At 54.4% G+C, this 21,846-nt stretch overlaps 3 protein-coding genes across 9 annotated transcripts in view; 2 read left to right on the top strand and 1 right to left on the bottom strand.

Moving 5' to 3' along the window:
• The first annotated feature begins 413 nt into the window (after nucleotides 1-413).
• TEKT2 (tektin 2) lies at nucleotides 414-4,901 on the top strand. Of its 5 annotated transcripts, none has more exons than XM_036231686.1 (9): nucleotides 414-464; nucleotides 1,165-1,359; nucleotides 1,444-1,569; nucleotides 1,773-1,978; nucleotides 2,472-2,615; nucleotides 2,702-2,816; nucleotides 2,999-3,385; nucleotides 3,795-3,874; nucleotides 4,045-4,901. In XM_036231686.1, the coding sequence occupies exons 2-9, from the start codon at nucleotides 1,204-1,206 to the stop codon at nucleotides 4,256-4,258; spliced, it is 1,428 nt and encodes a 475-aa protein (XP_036087579.1). In that variant the 5' UTR covers nucleotides 414-464; nucleotides 1,165-1,203; the 3' UTR covers nucleotides 4,259-4,901. The 5 variants fall into 5 exon arrangements, with proteins under 5 accessions (XP_036087579.1, XP_016002722.2, XP_036087583.1 ...); XM_016147236.2 differs by having other exon boundaries at nucleotides 424-464; nucleotides 1,162-1,359; XM_036231690.1 differs by lacking the exon at nucleotides 414-464 and adding an exon at nucleotides 498-1,062 and having other exon boundaries at nucleotides 1,162-1,359.
• An 85-nt stretch (nucleotides 4,902-4,986) lies between these two features.
• ADPRS (ADP-ribosylserine hydrolase) lies at nucleotides 4,987-10,279 on the top strand. The gene is made up of 6 exons (XM_016147234.2): nucleotides 4,987-5,229; nucleotides 7,681-7,777; nucleotides 8,055-8,262; nucleotides 8,366-8,550; nucleotides 8,876-8,976; nucleotides 9,447-10,279. Exons 1-6 carry the CDS (start codon nucleotides 5,013-5,015, stop codon nucleotides 9,737-9,739), a joined length of 1,101 nt encoding a protein of 366 aa, XP_016002720.1. The 5' UTR covers nucleotides 4,987-5,012; the 3' UTR covers nucleotides 9,740-10,279.
• Nucleotides 10,280-11,481: 1,202 nt separating this feature from the next.
• COL8A2 (collagen type VIII alpha 2 chain) overlaps nucleotides 11,482-21,846 on the bottom strand; it is a 28,322-nt gene continuing 17,957 nt past the window's right edge. For all 3 annotated transcript variants that reach the window (XM_036231703.1, XM_036231701.1, XM_016147233.2), the window contains exons 3-4: nucleotides 16,323-16,540; nucleotides 11,482-15,661 (exon numbers count right to left, since the gene is read on the bottom strand). In XM_036231703.1, the coding sequence (XP_036087596.1) occupies nucleotides 13,743-15,661; nucleotides 16,323-16,524 (2,121 nt within the window). In that variant the 5' untranslated portion in view covers nucleotides 16,525-16,540 and the 3' untranslated portion in view covers nucleotides 11,482-13,742. The remainder of the gene's footprint in view (nucleotides 15,662-16,322; nucleotides 16,541-21,846) is intronic.

Below are 21,846 nucleotides of genomic sequence, written 5' to 3' on the forward strand. Positions count from 1 at the left end.
ACGATGACCATTTCTTCTATGCCGTCAAGCAGGAGGATGAAATTGTCGGAAAATACAGGACCAAACGAATGCGTGTAAATAATGTCAAATATATTTACATTTCTGAAAGGATACCTGCTGAGGAATGCCCCCCGAGCGGGATATTACTTTTTCTATGTATTGTAAGTATGTTTTATCATGTCGATGTATAACTTTCATGAAAATAAAATTGTTTAACTTGTAAATGAAGTGAGTGAACGCGATACCCTGCCGCGCTTCTCCTCGCGCTCCCCCCTGCAGCTGCAGCCCAGCAGCCGCCTCTTTCCGACCCCAAAGGCCTCTGGGCCCAGCCGCCCCCGCTCCGCGGTTGCCAAGCTAAACACGAGGGCGGGGGTTACCCGCGAGCTGACCGGCCGGTGCCTAGCAACCAGGGCGCTTAACAGAGGAGCTGGCGAGCTGAGGCGGAAGTCCGAGCTGGGAAGGAGGTGAGAAGCCGAGGGGGGCGGGTGCTGGGGGACTCACACCCAGGGCCGAGCTCCCTTCCTCTTTCCCTCCTCCTCCTCCTTTCTCTGTGCCAGCGTCGAGATATTAATTCAAAGACGATTGATTATCCTGGGGAGGGGAGGGCTGGGGTTCGGCTGGGAAATAGAGTGACCCCCCAGCTCCTCCAACTAGGGCCCTTCGCACAGCAGCTCCTCCTCCTCCCACATGTGCAGAAGGAGGGGACCAGGGCCAGCGCCCCCCTTCAAATTTCCCTGTACCAACCCGTATACACTGCAAAACTAGCTTGTCCTCTCTGGATGGAGGCCCTGAGTCTTTCTCTTAGAACCCCCACGGGTCTTGGCCAAAGCTGGGGGTGGGTTGAAAGAAAAGGAAGCTCCACAAGACTTGGTTGCTGGAAGTTAGGGTGGAAACTAGATTAAGTGCTATTTTTCCTGCCAACCCCCACCCACCCTACACAGCATTTGGCAGCGCGCGCGCACACACACACACACACACACACACACCCCTGCTCCAGAACCTACGGAGTCTAGGAGTTTGTGTCTGTAGATGGACGAGTTGAGTTGAATAAAGCAAGAAGAGGTTTGGAACAAAATGTGACAGGAGCAGGTCCTTTGAGGGGGCTTTCGATCTAGGAGAGGATCTCCTTACAGTCTCTTCAGCCTTGTTTTCCCTCTCCAGTAGAGGTAGGTGTCTTGGGACAGGCGTACGGTCCCCTGCACCATGGCCACACTGAGCGTCAAGCCCAGTCAACGCTTCCAGTTGCCGGACTGGCACACTAACAGCTATCTGTTGTCCACCAACGCTGAGCGACAGCGAGATGCATCACACCAGATCCGCCAGGAGGCCCGGATTCTCCGCAATGAGACCAATAACCAGGTCGGGAGTAGGAGCCTAGGTGGGTGGGCCAAGGGATAGCCCCCAACCATCAACGCCCTCTTTATCTGGCTCTGTCTCTTCCAGACCATTTGGGATGAACATGACAATAGGACTCGACTGGAAGAGAGGGTTGATACTGTCAACCGATGGAAGGAGATGCTGGACAAGTGTCTAACGGATTTAGATGCTGAGATCGATGCCCTGACACAGGCAGGGAACTAGGGCAGGGTGCCAGGAAACCCTGCCGCAAGGAGATCTCCCCTCCCTGCTCACTTTGCGATCGGGAAACCCTTGATGGGGGTAATTGGTGGCATGTCCATCTGAGTCACTCATTGGCCTCTCTGCTAAAAGTGGGGATGAGAGCCACTTCCCAGTAGGTGGCCCACCGGCCTCCTGTGCCCTCTCTTTTCTAGATGAAAGAGTCAGCAGAGCAAAACCTGCAGGCCAAGAACCTGCCTCTGGATGTGGCAATAGAGTGTCTGACCCTGCGGGACAGTAGACGTGACATTGATGTGGTGAAGGACCCTGTGGAGGAAGAGCTGCACAAAGAGGTGGAAGTTATTGATGCCACCAAGAAGGCCTTGCAACGGAAGATCGGCCAATCTTTTGAAAAGCTCTGGTAAGGGAGAGAGGTGTCATTTACATGTTTATCTGCACTTTAAGGCTGTATGTCTTAAATGTGGAACCTATGTACCGTGGATGACGAACAGGTGTCTCTCAGGCTGCCTTCAGCCCCTGCTGTGCTCATGGCAAAAACCACTGACTAGCACTTTTTCCACCACCGAGACATGGTTTCAGAATACTTCCCGTGACCCTGCTCTAGGCAGCCATTGTCAGTTGATTGGAAGCATGAGAGATGAAGCCCATTTACCACCTCCCGAACTGAGTACTTTATTGTGTGTATGCGTGAGCCTTTGTGAGTGTAGCCAATACACGTGCCTCTGTCAATTTGTGCAAGCATATGGGTATCATAATTTCGTGAGAAGCTCATCTAGCTATGCTGGCCTTTGTCACTCCAGCCTCCCCATGCCTCGGTGTCCTTGCAGTATAGTGATGGGTATGTCCTGGGGCCTCGGAGGGATGGATCCTGATAGAGTTTGTTCCTTTGCCAGCCTCCTGCAGGAAGTCCGACAGCAGCTCCACTCTGACCACCGGGGCAAAATGGAGACACTGGACATTGACAGAGGCTGCCTCTCTCTCAACCTCAAGTCCCCAAACATCTCGCTGAAGATTAATCCCACACGTGTCCCTGATGGGTGAGAAGTGTTCCAATCAGTCTCTCTTCCCCCTACACCTGCATAGACCTTACTGTTATGACCCCAGTATTTCCTGCCACCTGCAGCTCCTCCACACTTCAGCAGTGGGATGACTTTAGTCAGTTCAGCAAGAACCGGGCAGAGGCTGAGATGAAAGAAGCCGTAGAGCTGAGGGAGGCCATCGCCCTCACTATTGCTGAGGTGACTGACCCCTAGCCCAAGCCCGCTCCTCCACAGCTAATGGATGGCCCACATGTACACTTAAGCCGTTATATTTTTGTTCTCTGTCTATTGTGTGGCATCCCATCCCCTTGCTTGAGCAACATCCTCAGATCGCCATGAGCTTATACCCTTTCTTGCTCTACCTACTACTTGTCCTTCAGACCAACAATGAACTTGAAGCCCAGAGGGTTGCAACAGAATTTGCCTTCAGAAAGCGGCTGCGGGAGATGGAGAAAGTGTACAGTGAGCTCAAGTGGCAAGAGAAGAATGTGAGCCTTCTCCATTTAGTCCCCTGGGGCTTGGACTTCCTGCTGTGGGATGAGGAGCCTGCTGCCCTGCCAGGAAGCCCTGGGTGCACCATGGTGGGTTCAGCCAGTGGAGACCAGTCACTCTGTCTCCTGCAGACCTTGGAGGAGATCACCGAGCTGCAGAAAGACATCCAGCACCTGGAGGATGATTTGCGCAGAAAGTTCATGAACCTGAAGCTATGCCATACCCGGCTAGAGTCCAGAACCTACCGGCCCAATGTAGAACTCTGCCGGGACCAGGTGCGAGGTTACCCCAGTGAGGCACTGGCTCCCTGCTAAGATTTCCTCAGGATCACTCTCTCCCCAGCACGTATTCCTGGAGTAGAATGAGTGCTGGCGTAGGGCGGCACCTAGGCCCATGGGCTAAAGCCGGGGGTCCCCAGCCTCCGGGCCATGGGCCAGTACAGTCCGTGGCCTGTTAGGAACAGTTCCGCATAGTGGGAGGTGAGCAGCGGGTGAGTAAGTGAAGCTTCATCTGTATTTGCAGCCACTCCCCAGTGCTAGCATCACTGCCTCAGCTCCACCTCTGATTATCAGCCATTATATTCTCATAGGCACATCGGTCCCTGGTGCCAAAAAGGTTGGGGACTGCTAGGCTAAAGGATAGGATGACTGACCTGGGACTCCCAACCCTCCCCTCTGCCTCCAGGCACAGTATGGCCTCACGGATGAGGTTCACCAGTTAGAGGCAACCATCGCTGCCCTGAAGCAGAAGCTGGCGCAAGCACAGTAGGTTTGAGGAGCGGGCAGGAGGGGGAGGGGGACACCTCCCATCTGTTGGGCCTCTTGCTGCCTGCTGGCTTCCCTGCTGTCTTCCTGACTGAAGACCAGTGAATTCAGTCCTGGCCTTACAGTTCTCCTCATGCAGGGGTGGTGGGTTGTTAATGCCTCCTCCCCAGGGATGCTCTGGATGCCCTGTACAAGCACCTGGCCCGGCTACAGGCTGACATCGCCTGCAAGGCCAACTCGATGCTTTTGGACACAAAGTGCATGGACACCCGTCGGAAGCTGACTGTGCCTGCTGAGAAGTTTGTGCCTGAGGTGGACACCTTCACCCGCACCACAAACCGCACCCTGAGTCCGCTCAAAAGCTGCCAGCTGGAGCTAGCTTAGCCTTGGAGACTGAGATGGGGAGAGGAGGTTAGGTGGGAAATGGAAGAGGAAGTGGGGTGGAAAAAAATGAATCTAATAAATGTTGGGGTTCTCTGTCCAGATGGTTCTCTGCTACTGCTGCATGTAGCCAGCAGGGAGATCCTGGCCGTCTTGCTCAGGGAGGAGCAAAGATAGGGACCATCGTCCCCAAAGCTCCATGTTCGAAATCCATGAACCTGAAGCTATGGTTCCAAATTCCTTCTCCCTCCTCAGGGAGCCCCTCTGTAGGCCAGGGCAGCACTGCCCAGCTGGACCTTTTTTTGGCCTTTTGATATATAGGGGAGACCCAGGGGCGGTTAGGATCACAGTGTAAGAGTTTCGGGGTATGAGCCCAGGCCTGAGTTGGGGCCAAGAGCAAGGGCTGCTACTGGAGGGAGTGCTGGGGAACAGAGCGAGGCTTCATAAAGTCCTGACGGGCAAGGCTGCCATAGTCCGATGGTCCCCTCAGGGTCCATTTCGTGGTGACACCGTTTACAAGTGGGGAGAATGAGGGCTAAAAGCAGAGACCTGGCAGAATCCAACCAGCGTTGCGAGACCAGCCGTGGCCCACGCACTTGGAGCCGCGCCTCCTGGCCGCTGGGCGGCGCTGTGGGCAGGGAGCGACGCGGGGGCTCCGGGCCGCGGGGCGGCGCTGTGGGGCTGGGGCACTGTGGGGGGGAAGCGGCGCCACGGGGAGCGCGCCCGCCGCACCGGAAGTGGCGACGGGTCCGCGCGGATGGCGGCGGCGACGGTAGCGATGACGGCGGCGGGCTGCGGAGGGGCTGGGGCGGCCCGCTCCCTCTCCCGCTTCCGAGGCTGCCTGGCTGGCGCGCTTCTCGGGGACTGCGTGGGCTCCTTCTACGAGGCGCACAACACCGTCAACCTGACGTCAGTCCTGCGTCACGTCCAGAGCCTGGAGCCGGACCCCGGCTCGCCCGGGAGCGCGCAGACAGGTGGGAGGGGCCGAGCGCCCGCTAGGGACTCGGGGCGCCCGGGAGCACGGTCGGGATAGGCGCGTTTTCGGAGATGAGGCTCCCTAGGGCGGCAGGGGCCAGACCTGGATGGCCCGCGGGCACCCCGGCCTCGGCCTGGCTAAATTCGAGCTCCGTCATTCACATGTCTTGCTTCGAACGTTCCCCAGCTCGGGGAACACCATTCTCCCAGCCGCTCAAGTCAGAAACGTGGGCGTCAGTCTCCTAAATTGCGTCTAGTTCAGCATATACACCCGACCAGTTTTACTTCTTACCCAGTTCCCTCGAATGGGTGCACCACCACCCCATTCTCTGCACAGCAGGGAGTAATCTCGAAAACTAGATCTGACCGTGCCCCCCCGCATGAAACTCTACATTGATTTTCCCTTACCCTTAGGATAGAGCCAAATTCCTTAACGTGTTCTACCTGGCCCGGCGTCACATGCGTCTCCAGTTTCATCTTACACCACTCGTGGCCTTCTTTCTGTTCTTCGTTTCCTCATATCCTGCTTCCTCTAGCCCAGACCTGTGCCATCCCTTGCCTTGTAAATCTCTCTCCCCTCTGTTTCTCCCTCCTCTTGGCGCAAGTCAACTCCTCACCCAGATCTCAGCCTAGTACCACGTCTGAGGTCAAGCAGAGGAGGATTATTTTTGAAGAGCATGCAGAATAGTAAGGAAAAGGGCCCCTACTCGGGGACCCTGCAGGAGGAAAAGGAGCTAGAGAAGAAAACGGTTTGTTTTGACAGGAGGAGAAGCAGGTGGCATGGGTATCAACAAAACCTAAAGAAATTTCAAGATGAAGACAGAGGTTACTGGTGTGCTACAGAGAGATAAAGTAAAGGAAAGTCTGGATTTAAAAAAGCATTTTCAGTAAAAGATTGGAGCCTGGAAGTTAGATTTCAGTGGGTTTAGGAGGAAGCGGAAAATGTGGAGATAGAGTATGGTTTGATATGAAGGAAAGGAAAGAGATGAGCTATGGTTGAGGTGAAAAGATGGACAGTTTTTAATTTCGTTTTGCTGTTAAGATGAGGGAAAAACATATTTTAGGTTGAGAGGTGTTTTAGGACCCTTTGGATACAAGTGGCAGAAAACCCAACTCTAAATGGCCTGAGCAAAAAGAGGTAGGTCTGGCTTTAAGCGGACCTGAGTCCAGGGGGTGAAGCTGCATCCTCAAGACCCAGTTCCTGTCCGTTCAGATCTGCGTTCTTCTTAGTGGACTTCACTCACTCTGGTAGATCTTTCCCATGGGGCACCCCCAGCAGCTCCCAGCTCAGCAGCTCCAGCAGAGGAAGAGTTTATCTTTGCAGTAGGTGACACAAAAGTCCCAAATTGAATCTCATTGGCCTGGCTCAGATCATCTATCCATCCCTGAACAAAGGAGTGGGGTGTGCTATCTGATTAAGTTAGAGGTGGTGTTAGCTCCATCCCTAATCACATGGACTGAGAAGGGAAGCAAAGCAGGGTACAGGGACCAAACAAAGGGAGAACGGGTGCTGCTTCACCACAGAGATTGAGGGTACAGGAGAGGAGACAAAGTAAGAACAAGTTCCCCAGGCATGGGCTGGGATGGACCAGAGGAGAAACTCACTCCCTCTAGGAGAGACTGGAGAGTACAGCTGTAGATAAGGTGCTGGTTAGCCACTGGCTGGTGAAGTAGGTGGCCTTCTCAAAAGCGAAGAGTGAAGAAGCTGAAGAAAGTGGGTTTGGGGCTTGGGATACATGGAGAGGGGGACGCATAGCCAGTATGAAGAATGAGAAAGGGGGCTCGCTAGGGATTGTGTTTCATTCTCTGTAACTGGCTCTTCCTTCAAATAAAACCAAGTCCCTGGCCCTAGCCCATTTGTAGCCTATCTGGTGCCAGAGCAGTACTCCCAGGCACCCAGAGGAAGGGAGCGGACAGGGCCAGGGGAGGAAGGGGAACAGTCCGAGCTGGTAAGAACTTGTCCCAGGCCCCAAGACTGGTCCTGGGGATACGTAGGGGAGCAGTGGGATATAAGGTGGGTGAGAAAGTAAGGGCTTCATCCTGAAGGCAACAGTCCGCCATCTTGAACTGGAGAGTGAGATGAGGAAAGTGATAGTCTAGTCTTAGGAAGAATTTCCTGGCTGCACATAGAGGCCCGGTTGGAGAGTAGGGAACGTGCAGGAGGTTCGAGAGGCCCAAAGCAGGTCGTATGAAGACTAGAACTACAGTGATGGCAGCCAGAGGTGGGAGGAAGGCTTTCCTTCAGATATCTTCAGGACATGGTCACTGGCTCAGAACAAAGAATTGCTGAAAATCTGAAGACCTGGAGCCCAGGAAACTGGGTGGGAGTGAGAGGCTGACTTAGGCATTCTGGAAGTGGTAAATAAAAGGACAAGCAGGAGGGCAAAGCTGCCACCCCGGAGCCCTGCAGCTCTCCCTCCCTCCCCCCGCCCCCTCCCCTGTCCCTGCAGAAGCATTGTACTACACAGACGACACGGCCATGGCCAGGGCCCTGGTGCAGTCCCTGCTGTCCAAGGAGGCCTTCGACGAGGTGGACATGGCTCACAGGTGAGGGGGGATGGTCCTTGAATGAGGCAAACCAAGTGGCAGAGTTTTTACACCCCTTGACCAGAGCAGTGATAGCCATACATGCCGGGACCCCCATCCACGGCAGGACGCTCTCTTTAGGTCCACTGCAGCTTCCCAAGCTAGAAATGATAGCATCGCGAGTGTAGGCTCCATAGGTCTCCAGAGCTTCCTCTTTTCCCAAACCAGCTACCTTTCTTCTCTCCCAACCTGACCGGCATCTTTGAAATCTTCATCCTGTCTTCCTTCTCTCCCCTAGATTTGCTCAGGAGTACCAGAAGGAGCCTGACAGGGGTTATGGTGCCGGAGTAATCACTGTCTTCAAGAAGCTCCTGAGCCCCAAGTGCCGTGATGTCTATGAGCCTGCCCGGGCCCAGTTTAACGGCAAAGGTTCCTATGGCAATGGGGGTGCCATGCGGGTGGCTGGCATCTCCCTAGCCTACAGCAGCATCCAGGATGTGCAGAAGGTAGTCCGGGCAGGCTGGTTTCTGGGCTGTCCCCTCCCTCCCCTTGTCTTCTCTTTTCTGGGTTCTGTGACGGCTGGTCTTAGCCTCCATGCCTTTGCCCTAGTTTGCCCGGCTCTCGGCCCAGCTGACACACGCCTCCTCCCTGGGTTACAACGGAGCCATCCTACAGGCCCTGGCTGTGCACCTAGCTTTGCAGGGAGAGTCATCCAGCGAGCGCTTCCTCGAACAACTCCTGGGCCACATGGAAGAGCTGGAGAGTGATGCCCAGTCTATCTCAGATGCCAGGGAGTGAGTATTGGGGTGAAGGTGTGTTTGTGAGTGTGCGTGTGTGTGGGGTGGGGTCCTCTGGCATTGCCACAAGCTAAGACCTTTAATTGCAGACCCTAGGGAAGGGCGGGAATAGCCCCTTTGCCTTGGCGGTGCCACAAGGCTCTCAGGGGCTCAGAGAACAAACCAGGTGGCTTACACTCAGCCTTCTCCCACTTGTTAGGACTCGTAGGCCTGGGTGTTAGCCCAGTTGCATGCCTGCCTCACCCTCCCACATAACCCTCCCCCCTGCCCGGCATCACCCTGCTGGCTCCGATCTCTCTGAAATCTTACCTCCGACCCACAGGCTGGGCATGGAGGAGCATCCGTACTCCAGCCGACTGAAAAAGATTAGAGAACTTCTAGAGCAGGACTCGGTGACCAGAGAGGAAGTGGTATCCGAGCTAGGTGGGTAGTCCCCCAACACCTCTCATCCTTCAGAATCAGGCTTGGGCTCAGGGATGGGAGGGGAGCATGGAGTCACACCTGCCATCACACTTTTGCCCGGAGCTGCTGTGACAGCAGAGTTACCCCTGTAGGGTCTTTGGCAGGTTGTGAGTGAGCATAGCACCACCTTGCTCTATGGCCACAGCACCTTCAGCCTTACTGATAAATGTCCCCAGAAATGGTAGCTGGCCACCAGCTCTTACAGCTAATGTTAACAACTGATACTGATTTATATAATAAGGGAGCTTTTCCAGTCACCCAGCCAGTAGGTGTGAGAGCCACAATTTGAACCCAGGTAGTCCAGCCTCTAGAGCCTGTGATCTTAATCACTGTCCAACTCGAGGCTGAGAGTATTGATTTGTGGCAAGTGGCAGGAAGCCTGGAGACATGCAGGGATGGGGTCAAGTCCCCATAATCTGGCATCCCCACAGGGAACGGCATTGCCGCCTTTGAATCTGTGCCCACTGCCATCTACTGCTTCCTGCGGTGCATGGAGCCCGACCCTGAGATTCCGTCTACCTTCAATAACCTCCAGAGGACTCTCATATATTCCATCTCACTTGGTGGGGACACAGACACCATTGCCACCATGGCAGGGGCCATTGCTGGTGCCTACTATGGAATGGAACAGGTGCCAGAGAGCTGGCAGCAAAGCTGTGAGGGTTATGAGGAGACAGACGTCCTGGCCCAGAGCCTGCACCGGGTCTTCCAGAAGAGTCTGTGAGAGCCACAGCTGCTGGGGCTCCGCTGTGTCCAGCAGGACCAACTACAGCTCGTGTTGGACACCCTGAGCTTCCTTGTATTTGGCCTTCTGCCTCAGTCTTCCTGCAGCATGGGTGAAGTGCACCGCTGGGCCTGGGCTCTCTGGGGGAGGTCACTGGAACAGTGAGTAAGGGACCGGTGCTTCCCTGGTGCTGGGTTTGTGGCTTGCTACAGAGCCTTGGGTACTCCCAGCAACTCAAACATGAGGGACCAGGGCAAGTTATTTTTGAGGGGTAATTGTGGCATTTTCCTTTATTATCTAGGACTTGGGATTGGAGAGGTGGAAATGATCTGTAGTAGCATCATTTCTCCTTGTTGGGATTTAACCAGTTTGCTAGAAAGCCTGTCTTTGGGCAGGGTCCCCGAACAGCAGGTTTCTATGGATCAAGGAGACGGGCACTTGAATCTAGCCGATCTAGATACATACCTGGCCCTTGGCTGTCGGGCTTGTTAACAGCTTCCATCAGAAATCACAGCAATAAACAGTTTTTGTTAAATCCCACCATGGTCTCCTGTGTTCTTCCTCTGCCCTGAACAGTTTCTTGCTCCTTGATGTGTCTCTTGCCTCTGTCTGGGCCATGCTCTCCTGGGGGCTAGCATCCCAAGGGGATGAGTTGCTGGGCTGTCGAGGCAAATTCCTCCAGTTCTTCTGTCTGGCTGCATTGTTCAGCCAGGAAGGGCAGGTCAAGCATGGTTTGGTGCCTTTTCCTGTCAGAGATCACTCAGGAGAGGCAGGGGCAGGAACAGCCAGATTTTCCTTCTCTTAGAGCCTAACTTCTTCCATAGATTGTTCTCCAAGCCTAGCCAGGCCAGAAACAGGAACCCTTTAGAAGGATGCAGAGGGCACCTTCTATCACTGGTGACCTTTGGGTGGTGAAGGCACATCACCCCACATGCCCTGGGTGGGCTAAAGGCTGTGCCTCATTCTGCATCTTGGTCCCAGGCCTTGTCCTGCTAGGAAGTTCTGCACACTCCATTTCAATGAAAGGGAAGAGACACCTGCCATCAAACGTGGGGGATATTCCGAGCATCCTTCCAGCCCAAGTGGAGAGAGAAGCACACCCAGCTCTGCAGCTAACCTGAGGTTTTAGGACTGCTGGGCAGATCCTCTTTCAGCCAAAGTGCGGTTCTGCCAGGCTGGGGCAAACCACAGGACTTTGCAGAGCATGGATTCGTCTCGGGTGTGTCATCTGATCCCCATAACCAGAGACAGATCCCTAGCTGCAGAGCATGGCAAGCTGTGAGGCAGGTACTTTCTGTCCAGGACAGCTCCGTGGGCCCCGCCTTCATCATTGGGCCTAGTACTAGCCCCACCCACAGGAGCAAAGATTCATGATTTCATTCATAATTTGTATCAGATGTTGAAACTTGGCCCTTGGGAGCCTGAGCCAGCTGTCATGCTCCACTACCCTTGAGAGCTTGCAGGAATGTTTCAGGGAAGCTCGATCCGTCTCCCCCAGCTCCAGCCACTGCCTAACTGCTTTCTTAAAAGGCCTCATGGCATTTACTTGGTGCAGAGCTTTGGCAGCTTAGGAGCACAGTTTCCGATGCAGCGGTGACAGAACCCATGGCCAGGCAGCTGGCGAGGGACACATGCTCCTTGAGAGAGGGCACAGAGCAAGAGCGTCAGCCAGCTCCCTGGACACCTTATGAAATCCAAAGGCTTGAGACCTCTCTGCATGAATGCCATTCTCAGCACTGTGCTGTTTTACACAACAGGTTTTATTGAGGCTGTGTCAGTACAGTCAATACCATTGTTTTTCTTTTCAAAAGTCCCATTTTCTTTTATTCCCAAGTGCATTTTTCCCTAATCTTCTGTGACACAGGGCACATAATAGGTATGTAGAAAACTAAGCTGCTTCACCAGGTTAGAAATGGAATTACTAATGGAAAACATTTAAACCTTAATCTTTAAAAAAAGGAATTGGAATATACAAATGCACAAGGTAATGTAGTTTTCATTGTTAAAACCTGACATCGTTTATCAAAGCTAGATAAGTGGACACCTGGAACTAAAATCCCACATTTCAGAAGCACCAACAATCCCTCCCAAAGGCTTCAGGAGTGACATTTATCAGAAACTCAGTTCTGTGAAACAATTTTTTTGGGTTCCCCCATACCCTCCTTGGTCCCCTGGGTAACCACTGGGGACCATCAGAACCCCTCCCTAACAGGTGGCTTTGACCCAGAAAGGAGGCTGAGCAAAGGGCCCACCAGATATGGTTCAGATTCCTTAGCTCTCATGGTTGTAGGAGCGTAGGAAATCTACCATGAACCCCGGCCAAAACCTGTTCTTTAAGTGTCGCTTGGGCAGATTGGGTTTTCATTTCTCCTTTTGAAAGTTAAAGTGAGCAGTCAACTGGCCTGCTTTGTTGGGAGAAGTTGGTGGGGAGGAGGACAGGCAAGGGGCCTGAGGGAACCACAGCTTAGCGAGTCAGAAGTCAGCAATCACCCTCCATTTCAACACGGACGGTCTGGCAGGGCCAGAATCTGAACAGCGAAACCAGGTCAAGTTGACTAACCCAGGCTCGCACTGATTCAAGAAGGTGGGCTGAAGGAGTGTCCCTCCCTGCCCCAACGCTAATCTCAGCTTTATCCATTCGGCTTGAACCAGGGGCTGAGGGGTGGGAGGGGGATCCTGCCTGTTTCCTACAGCAGAGCTCTGATTGGGGAAAATGGCAGAAACGTTCATGCCCAACTCATTCCAGAGGGGCCTCTTGGCATCCTTTTTCTCAGAGCCTCAGCCTCCTGGGCCCTAATCCTGCTTAAAACAGGAAATTGGAACCAGAGAGGAAGCCCCCCAGATTAACCCCTCTAGTGGATACACGCACCCACCATGTGGTCCTTATAAGGAAAAGCAGGCAGAACCTTCATTCCCGAGCTTGTGAGCACCTTGTTCTTGGGGGCCAAATGAGAGGCTCTACCTCGGTGATATTTGGGTTGGGGTGGCAAGGATCCCTTACAATTTCGTGTGAGAAAATCAGCCCTCCCCCTATATGAGAGAAAGGGAGGAATACTGTTTACTGATAGTCAGCCCTGTCTCATGCCTACCTGTGCCCCTCCCTAGGGGGGCCTGGGCTGCTGCCCTCATGCTAAACAGAATCAGAGCTGGTGGGGCAGCCTGGGAGATAGAGATGCCCACGAAGTCCAGCCATCCTGCCCCAGCTCCATGCTCCGACCCCTCACAAACCACCGTTCCCCATGACTGTGGCTAGAGCTGTGGAAGGGGATTAGCCCTTCCCAGGAGCTTGCAGGAGAGGCCACACACCTGTACCTGCCCTGGACAGGCCTGATGCCACTGCATTGCCCCTGGGTTTGCAGTCTTGGCAGGGTGTCCATGCTGGCCACCTCGATGGTTCCCCTCCTCTCCCTTTCCCCTGGAGAGAAACAAACTCTTCAGGGGACCCACCATCATATGCTGGAGGTCCCAGGGGAGCTGGAAGAGCCCCAGCCAAGATCTAAGGGAAGCTATGTCCCATTCCTTGAGCAGGTGCCATCTCAGGGCCAGCAGGAAGCACAGGGCTTAAGAATATGTCCCCCCACCCCCTTGGGAGGTGGTAGATGGGGAACCCAGTCCCCTCTCAGCTCTAACAGAGAAGCAGCATCTTCACCACCCAGCAGAGCCCAGGACTCACAAGGGGGTAGGGGTCTCCAACAGCTGGGCTGAGTGTCCTGGGGCCCTGCCTGCAGGCCAGGCAGGGCAGGAATAGGAGTGCAACCCCAACACTGCACAGAAACTTGGTGGGGAAGAACTCAGGCCAGCCTCTTCCAGAAACAACCTCAGCCTGCATGGAGGAAGAAACCAAGTCAGTCTCCTCAGGCCAAGGCCAAGGCCAAGGCCACGGATGCCTCTGTTCCCGCCTCTGTTCAGCCTTTGGTTTTTTCTTTAAATGCAGGTTCTTCGTAACTGAGAAGGTCTCTCTACCACTAAAGAGGAAGAGGCCAGGGCAGCAGGGCCCCGCGGGTTATGTGGGGCAGAGCAAGAACCCTGAAAAGGAGGAGTGGATGTACTCGGTGGAGTAGAGGCCATTGGCCTGGTCCGAGGGCATCTGCACCCAGACCTGGTCGTTGGGCCGCAGCTGGAGCACGGCTCCACCAGATGCCTGGTCCAGGTAGCCCTTCTTGTACTCATCGTAGGTGTAGGTGGCTGGCACGTTGTTCTTATACAAGGCCACCCACACATTGGTGCCCTTGACATGCACATGGTAAGCAAAGTAGTAGACCCCGCCCACAGGGCAGGTGAAGATGCCGGTGGCAGGGTTGTAGCCGCTGTGGCCATTGTAGAGAGTCCGGTCAAATTTAACAGGCATGCCCGAGGCAGGAAAGGGCGAGGTGAGCACAGCAGTGAAGGCCGGTGTGGCATGGGCTGACAGCTCGCCCAGCCCAAACTGTGGCTTTCCACCCTTGCCCAGCACAGCGCCCTCCACACCACCATTGGGCAGGTGCAGGCCAGCGATGCCAGTCTCATCAAAGGCCCCTGGGGCACCAGGGGGGCCAGGTGGCCCCGGAGGCCCAGGAGGGCCCGTGAGTCCTGGGGAACCAGGGACCCCAGGGGGCCCTGTAGGCCCAGCCACACCAGGTTCCCCCACTTTCCCCTCTCCAGGGGGCCCTGGCAGGCCAGGTTCACCCTTCAGGCCTGGAAGACCCTGGGGCCCAATAGGGCCAGCTGGGCCCTGGAGTCCCGGGATTCCTGAGGGGCCCCTCAGACCAGGCTGCCCAGGGAGCCCCAAGTCACCCTTCTGTCCCAGGGCTCCTGCCACCCCTGGTCCTCCAGGGCGGCCTGTAAAACCCTGTTCACCCTTGGGCCCAGTCGGTCCAGGGGGTCCATGGGTCCCGGGTAGGCCCCTCTCTCCTGGGAGCCCAGTTTTCCCAGCAAGGCCACTTGGTCCCTGGTCACCCCGAATGCCAGGCGCTCCTGGGGGTCCTCCAGGCCCTACCTCCCCCTTAAGTCCAGGAGGTCCACGTCTACCAGGGAGCCCTGCAGACCCAGGAAGTCCAGGGGGGCCCCCAAGGCCCTGTGGGCCCTGCTCCCCTGGCTCTCCATCCTCACCTGGCTCACCCCTGTCCCCCAAGAGCCCCGGAACCCCAGCTGGGCCCTTGTCCCCCTTGGGTCCTGGCAGTCCTGGCATCCCATAGCCGGTAGGGCCTATCAGGCCAGGGGGACCCCGGGTCCCTGGTTCCCCTTTGGCCCCCGCTGGGCCCTGTGGCCCTGGCACCCCTGCTGACCCTGGTATCCCCACACCATCTACCCCAGGGGGCCCTTTTGGGCCCAATGCTCCTGGCTCCCCCCTGGGACCTGGCACCCCAGGAGGCCCAGATTCACCCTTATCTCCAGGGGCCCCAGGAAGCCCATCCAAACCTGGTTTGCCCAAGCCAGCTGGACCAGGGAGGCCAGGAGGTCCGGGGGCACCACCTTGCCCGGGAGCACCAGGTAGCCCTGGCTGGCCCACCCCATTGTCCCCCTTGAGACCTCGATCACCTGGGGGCCCAGGCTCACCCTGGGGCCCTGGCTCCCCTCCAAATCCTGGGGGCCCTGGTACCCCCTGGGGGCCTGGTTTCCCAGGGACAGCAATGCCTGAGGGCCCAGGGAGGCCAGGGGGCCCTGGAGGGCCCCGGAGGCCCTGGTCCCCTCGTATCCCTGGCTCTCCCCGAATCCCCGGCTGCCCTGGTGGTCCAATCTTGCCTGGAAGCCCTGGGGGACCGGCCTTGCCTATCCGGGAGAAGCCAGGGGGGCCAGCAGGGCCAGGCTGCCCATGTAGCCCTGGCTTTCCAGTGCCTGGTTTTCCTGGGAAGCCAGGAGGGCCAGGAGGTCCCCGAGGCCCAGGTTTCCCAGGGGGACCAGGTTCTCCTTTCAGATCCATTGGCAGCAGCGGTAGAGGCATTTCTGAGAGAAAGAGAAAGAGAAGGGGCAGTCAGGGCCTGGACAGTGGGGACAAAGGACCCATCTACCCACTCCCGCACACCAGCATGGGATGGATCCTGAGAAGACAAGGCTCTATATCTATTCATGAAGACCACAACCCCGCTCTCCCCTCTCCCAGCTCATATGCAAGATGGAGTTTAGGGTTCTCCAGTGGCCATCTTGGGAGTTTCGTGGTGTCGCCACCCAGGTCTCCTATCATTCAACCTACCCAGGCTGGGCCTTCCCCAAGAGCTTGCAGTGCCTCTCATCCCTGCATGACCTGGGGTTGAATTTCCGCCAGGTGGCGCCAGAAGCCTTCCGTAAACCAATTGGAACAGACCTGTCGCCATCCCCACCCAACTTCCCCACAGACCTTCCCTCCCCGCCCCCGCCCTACTAAAGACCCCCTTTGCCAGACTGCCGTACCTGCTTCCGGGCCCTACTGGGGTGGGAGGCCCTGGACCGGCATCAGGAATAAAGTGGAGATGGGAAAATCTTTTGTGGGATTGCGGGGCTGTGACCGTGACCGAGGGGCCTGTGAGGAGCTGGTGAAGGTGGGGAAGCAGGGAGCTGGGGGCGGAAAGGAGGCAGGGAGCTGAGGGTCGGGAGCCGTCCGAGGCACTAGGGGCGGGGAGGTGCTCACCCAGGTACTGGCCCTTGCCCTCGCGGAAGGGCGGGCCCACGGGTCCTTTGTGCATGGGCTGCACGTACTTCACCGGCGCGTAGCCCGCTGCCCCAACGGCCCCGCCGCCGGTGGTTGCCCGCGGCCCGCACCCCAGCAGCAGCAGCAGCAATAGCAGCAGCAGAGGCGATGGCACAGACAGGGGCGTCAGAGCCCCCCGCATGGCGTCCACAGGCGTGCTGCAGGGAGGAACCGAGAGGGGCCATCAAGCCAGCCCCTGGGTGGTTTGGCACCAAGCCCAGGAACTCACAAAGAGATCAGAAGTTAGATATTATTCACAAGCAATTCCCAAAGTCTTATAGTCTGAAGAACTTCTCCCAACCCTGCCCTCGCTCTCCATCCCCACAGCTGTCTCTTGGCTTCTCCCCTGGACATCAGGCTCCCCCCAGACCAGTCGCTCTGCAGCCAGACACCCTTCCAGAGCCCTCGGCAGCCCCTGCTCAACACTCTTTGATGACACTCACTACCATTTGCTGTGCGAGGCACTGAGATAAGCTCTCCAGAGATGAAAACTCGCTGAATTTCCCTAGCACTTTAACGAGGTAAAATTCTCATCATCCCATTTCCCAGGTGACAAAAATAAAGGAAAGATCTTTTGGAAGCAGAACTGGGATGCGCCTTAGATATGTCTGACTTTGTATTATGTAGGTGCCCTTCTGAGGCTCCCCACTCCCTTCAGGATCAAGTCCATGTGCCTGGCATGGCACGCAAGACTTTTGTTTTTAAAGATGGAAATTTTAATTTTTATTGATAAACCATGATTTCCTATTGAATACATAAGAGAGTACAATTAACAATAATATTACATTCTAACATTTAAAATGTAAACTTTCAGAATCACCTTAATCAATACACAAAGCTTTCATGTCTGGGAAAATAATTTTTTTCCAAAGGTTTTCATAGTCTATATTTTTTTTAATGCCAGTTTTTTTTCCTACTATATATACATAATTTTTTTAACATTTTATTTTCGAGGGGCAAAAATAATGTTTTATATCAACAGTAGTCTTCTCAAAAGAGCTCCTCAAAATATGGGATTTATGAATAAATTTTTATAAACCTTCCTGTGTGCCAAAGAAATTGACTCTACCACATCAACTGCACCCTACTAAAAATCCAAAACAAAAAGCCTGGGAGGACCTGAACAGAGCCACATCCTACTAAAGCCCTCAAAGATATCTACAAATGGAACGTTGAACTACCCTCCACCTCTGAATCAATGCGGTGGGCAGAAGAGTGTAAATCATGGCCTCATGACAACATGAAGTAGACTTATTCTAAAAATAGGTAGCAGCACATATATCAATATCACCCTTATTACAGAGATACGCACATACCAAAGCATAAGTGTCCTTTAAGTGAGAAACTCAGAAATGGTCTAGGAAATACCTATTTCCCTGGGTTACAATAACTGAAATGAAAATGACAATATTTTATGGATGATGCGATGTGGCATCATGAGTCACATGAAAACATAACACACTGGCTAAATATAGTTCTAAAATAAACCTATCTCACTGATAGATACTTAATTAAAAATGTATATTGAAGGCTTAGTTTCCTAAAGAAAGTAGGATATCAAGTCCTTTTAAATTTAATCTGTACCTTTGTCTCCAAGCCCATCACCTACCAGGCTTTTCTCTGCCTCTCCCGACCCTCAGACCTCTGCCCCAATAACAAAGAACTCCTTATGGCTGGCTCCCAGATGCCAGGTAGCCTCACACCTCTGGGACTGTGCACCTACTGCTTCTCCACCTACAATGTTCCTCTCCTCTCTTACTCCTCCTTCGAGTCTCGGGGAAGCTGTCACCCCTTCCTCCATAAAGTTAACTTCTCTCGTCTTTTCTTTCTGACCTAGGCTGGTCACAGCATTTAGGTCACCTCCAAGAACAAAGCCTGGGTGGGGAGAAGCACAGGCTTTATGCTGAAACAGCTAGCCTGAGTCCTCCACTCCCCAGCTGGGGGAGGAGCTTGGGCAAGAGGTTTCCACTTTGTGAACCTGTTTCCTCGTCTATAAAATGGGATAATGTGTCCACACAAAATGGTGTACACGAATGTTCATAGCAGCCGTAAAGTAGAAATACAGAGGAGCATCAACTGATGAAGGGGTGAAGAATGGTATATCCATATAATGGAATATTATGCAGCAATGAAAAGAAACGAAGTATTGAAAAATGCTACAATACAGATAAATCTTCGAAACATTATACATATAAGTGAATAATCGAGTTATAAAATTATATGACTCTGTTTATATGAAGTATTCAGAATAGGTAAATCTGTAGAGATGGGAAGTAGATTCATGGTTGCCTAGGGCTGGGGGGAGGGGAAAATGGGGAGTAACTGCTAATGGAAACAGAGTTTCTATTAGGGGTGATAAAATGTTCTAAAATTTATTGTGATGGCTGCATGATTCTATGACTACATAAAAAAATTGAATTGTAAGCAATTGTTTAATATGCAAATCATATTTTTATTATTTAATAGGTAAATCATGTTATATTTTGAAAACTGGGCTCCTCAGGGCTACTGTGATGATTAGAGATATTGTGTCTGCCTCACAGTGGACAGCCACTGATATTTGTATGGAGGACTATCCAGTATTTTACATACCCAAGAAAAACCCCACTTTCCCTCAGATTTCTGCTCTGGGGTCTCCTAATTTCACCCAGAGGCCCCTCAGCACCTGTGCCTGGTCTCCAGAGGGGTTTGGGGAGGGGGGGAGTCATGCACACCAGGGAAGCATGTGGGGAGCACGGCCCTCCCTGATGCAGGACTGAGTCCAGAGCTGCAGCTCAATATTCCCCTAAACTCAGTACCAAGTGGAGCTTTGTAGGAATGACTGCATCTGGAGAAGGTTGGTGAAGCTGCCAAACCAGCTCCGGGGTTCAAATTCCAGCTCTGCCATCGGCCTGGTCTATATCCTTGGGCAAGTCACTCAGTCTCCCTGAGCCTCAGCCTATCACTCATGGGGCTCCCCACACGCCAGGCCCGAGCTCAGGGCCCAGCAGGCTTCATTCCATGGAATTCTCTCAATGACCCTCTGAGGCTCGTGCACTTATGTCCTCATTTTATAGATGTTGAAACGGAAGCTTGGACTGTAAGGATCTTGCCCAGGACACATGACTGGGAAGTGTGAGAACCGAGGCCTCATCCAGAGCCTCAGCACGGGGCCCCTGTTCTAATTGCCACATGACCGATGCCAGAACTCCTGAGGCTGCGCCTGATAGGCCCAGGCCTCTGGTCCTGCTGATGGAGGCTCTGGCCAGACACTGCCTAAGGCTTTACATCCCACACACACACTCAGCCTCGTGAGGCATGTTAGCCTTGTTTTAGAGATGAGGAAACTAGGGTGCAGTCAGAACCTAAACCGAGGCTGTCTGATCCTTGAGCCCCCGCGCCTAACCACCATACCACCCCACGTCTCATGAACAGGAAAAGGGCCCTCCTGCACCAGCCACCTGATGGGGTAGTGGGGAGCAGTGCCCACACATGCACAGGGCCAGAATGTTCTGCCTGATGAGTGGCAGGGGAGCAGGTGGAGGCAGGTAGAGCATGTAGCAGGAAGCAGAGGGAGGGGAGTGAGCCATTCTGGCCCGAGCGGCCAGAGGCCAAGGTCGTGGCACCACCACAGGAGGACTCGGGACAGCCCTAGCTCTGGGGACCTGAGCCAAGGCCTCACTAGGGGTGGGGGGGTGATAGAGGTGAGAGGCAGCCTCAGGCTCAGCTGGGAGGACTGTGGAGGGGCACAGGAAGGCAGGGCACTAAAGGAAGAGCCCCAAGTCTAGTCAGGAGCCAGGGCAGGGCCTCCTGGCTAGCTCCCCACCTTTCATTCCTCCTTGGCAAAGCAGGTCTCCAAGGAGCATCCCTACCCCACACCCTGTGGCTCCCTGAACTTGCCCTTTCCCAGCACCTTGGGCACTGTGTCTTGTCTGCTGAGGTGGGACAGATCTGCAGCAGGGCCCCGGAGCAGGTGCTTCCTCTGGAGTGAGGAGTGTCTACAGCAGAATGACAGCTCACACTTGCTCGAGCACACAGACCTCCCATCAGACAGCCACCTACGTGCTTTATGTTCAATCTATGTTTTAATTCCCGGCAGGTCCCTGGAAGGGAGGAGCTGTTATGATTCCTCTTTCTGTAGGTGAGGAGCCTGAGGCTCAGACAAGTACAGTGATGGGCCCACTGGCTTCGGCGGGAGCCAGGATTGGAACAGAAGGCTGTTAGGAACCTGAGCTTGTAACCACTGTGACATCCTGCCATGGGGGAGGCAGGGAGAGAGAACAGCCAGAGAGCAAAAGCCAGACAGAGAGAAGCAGCCTGAGAAAGAGTGTCTCTCTTGCAGCTCCAAGCCACCTGTGGGTTTGAGGGGGAAAGATTACTTCATCTCTTAGAGGTGAGGCTGGCATGTGCCAGTATGGGTGAGGGTGGGGGGTGGATCTGAGTACACGGCCAAGAAAAGGGGTGTGCTGAGCCTGTTCCATTATTTACAAAGATAAATAATGCCCTGGATGATACAACGCAGCAGCCCAGGTGGGACAGACTGCTCCCCGACCCCAGCCACCATCAGAGCCAAGAGTGCCTGGGAGCCTCTGAGCCCTTAACCTCCTCCTCACTGTCATCCCTCCCCCACACGCCCAGGCTCCCTGAGGCTCTCTGGCCTCTGCACACTCGATTCCCCCTGCTGCATCTCCACCGCCTCCTTCTTCCTTATCCCTGGACATCAGGGAAGCCTATTGGATGCCTCCTGGGCTCTGCCGACAGCTGCAGGTCCCCATCGCAGCTCTTATTCCTCTAGTTGCCTCTTCTATGCGCTCTACCTACCACATTCCCCCAACTCCGTGTCTAGCACGGGACTTGGCTGGCAAACAATAATTCTCAATAAATGTTTGATGAGCTCAATTCACCATCAGATTTAAAGGTCATGTCAGTAACTCATTCAGTCCTTTCCTCAGACTTAGCACAGATACATGTCACACTGTCCTGGGAATGCGCTCCCCAGGCACAGGGGAAGAGGCAGGGATATTCACGTGGCCTCAGTCAAAGAACTTCAGCTAAGAATAACGTGCCTAGGGAAGCCAGGTTCACAGGGAAGGATTCATTGCCTTACTCCTGTTCTCCCCGAGAGGCGTCAGGAGTCAAGGGAGGGCTCTGAAGCTCAAGCCCAGCTCTGCTGTGTGACCTTGGGCAAGTCATCACCCTCTCTGGTGACTTCTTAAGAAGAAAGGCAGGACCCAGGGAAGCTGGGAAGGGGCTGGGCTGGCAGGGGCACAAAATGGGGTGCACAAGGAGACGCTGATTCAGGGGATTGAGCAATGGCGGCAGCAGGGTGGACGCGATGTTTGGACAGCTGCAAGTCCTTAACGGGGATTTCCCCCCTTTTCTACAAATCCCCGTAAAACAGCATTTTGTCCAAGTCAGCGTTTTGTGGCAGGCTGGGCCTCCCTGGGGCGGCCAAGGAGGCTGGCTAGGAGTGGGTAGTACTCTG

The sequence above is a fragment of the Rousettus aegyptiacus genome, unplaced genomic scaffold, assembly GCF_014176215.1.
Source record: "Rousettus aegyptiacus isolate mRouAeg1 unplaced genomic scaffold, mRouAeg1.p scaffold_m13_p_1, whole genome shotgun sequence".
NCBI classification, from domain to species: Eukaryota; Metazoa; Chordata; class Mammalia; order Chiroptera; family Pteropodidae; genus Rousettus; species Rousettus aegyptiacus.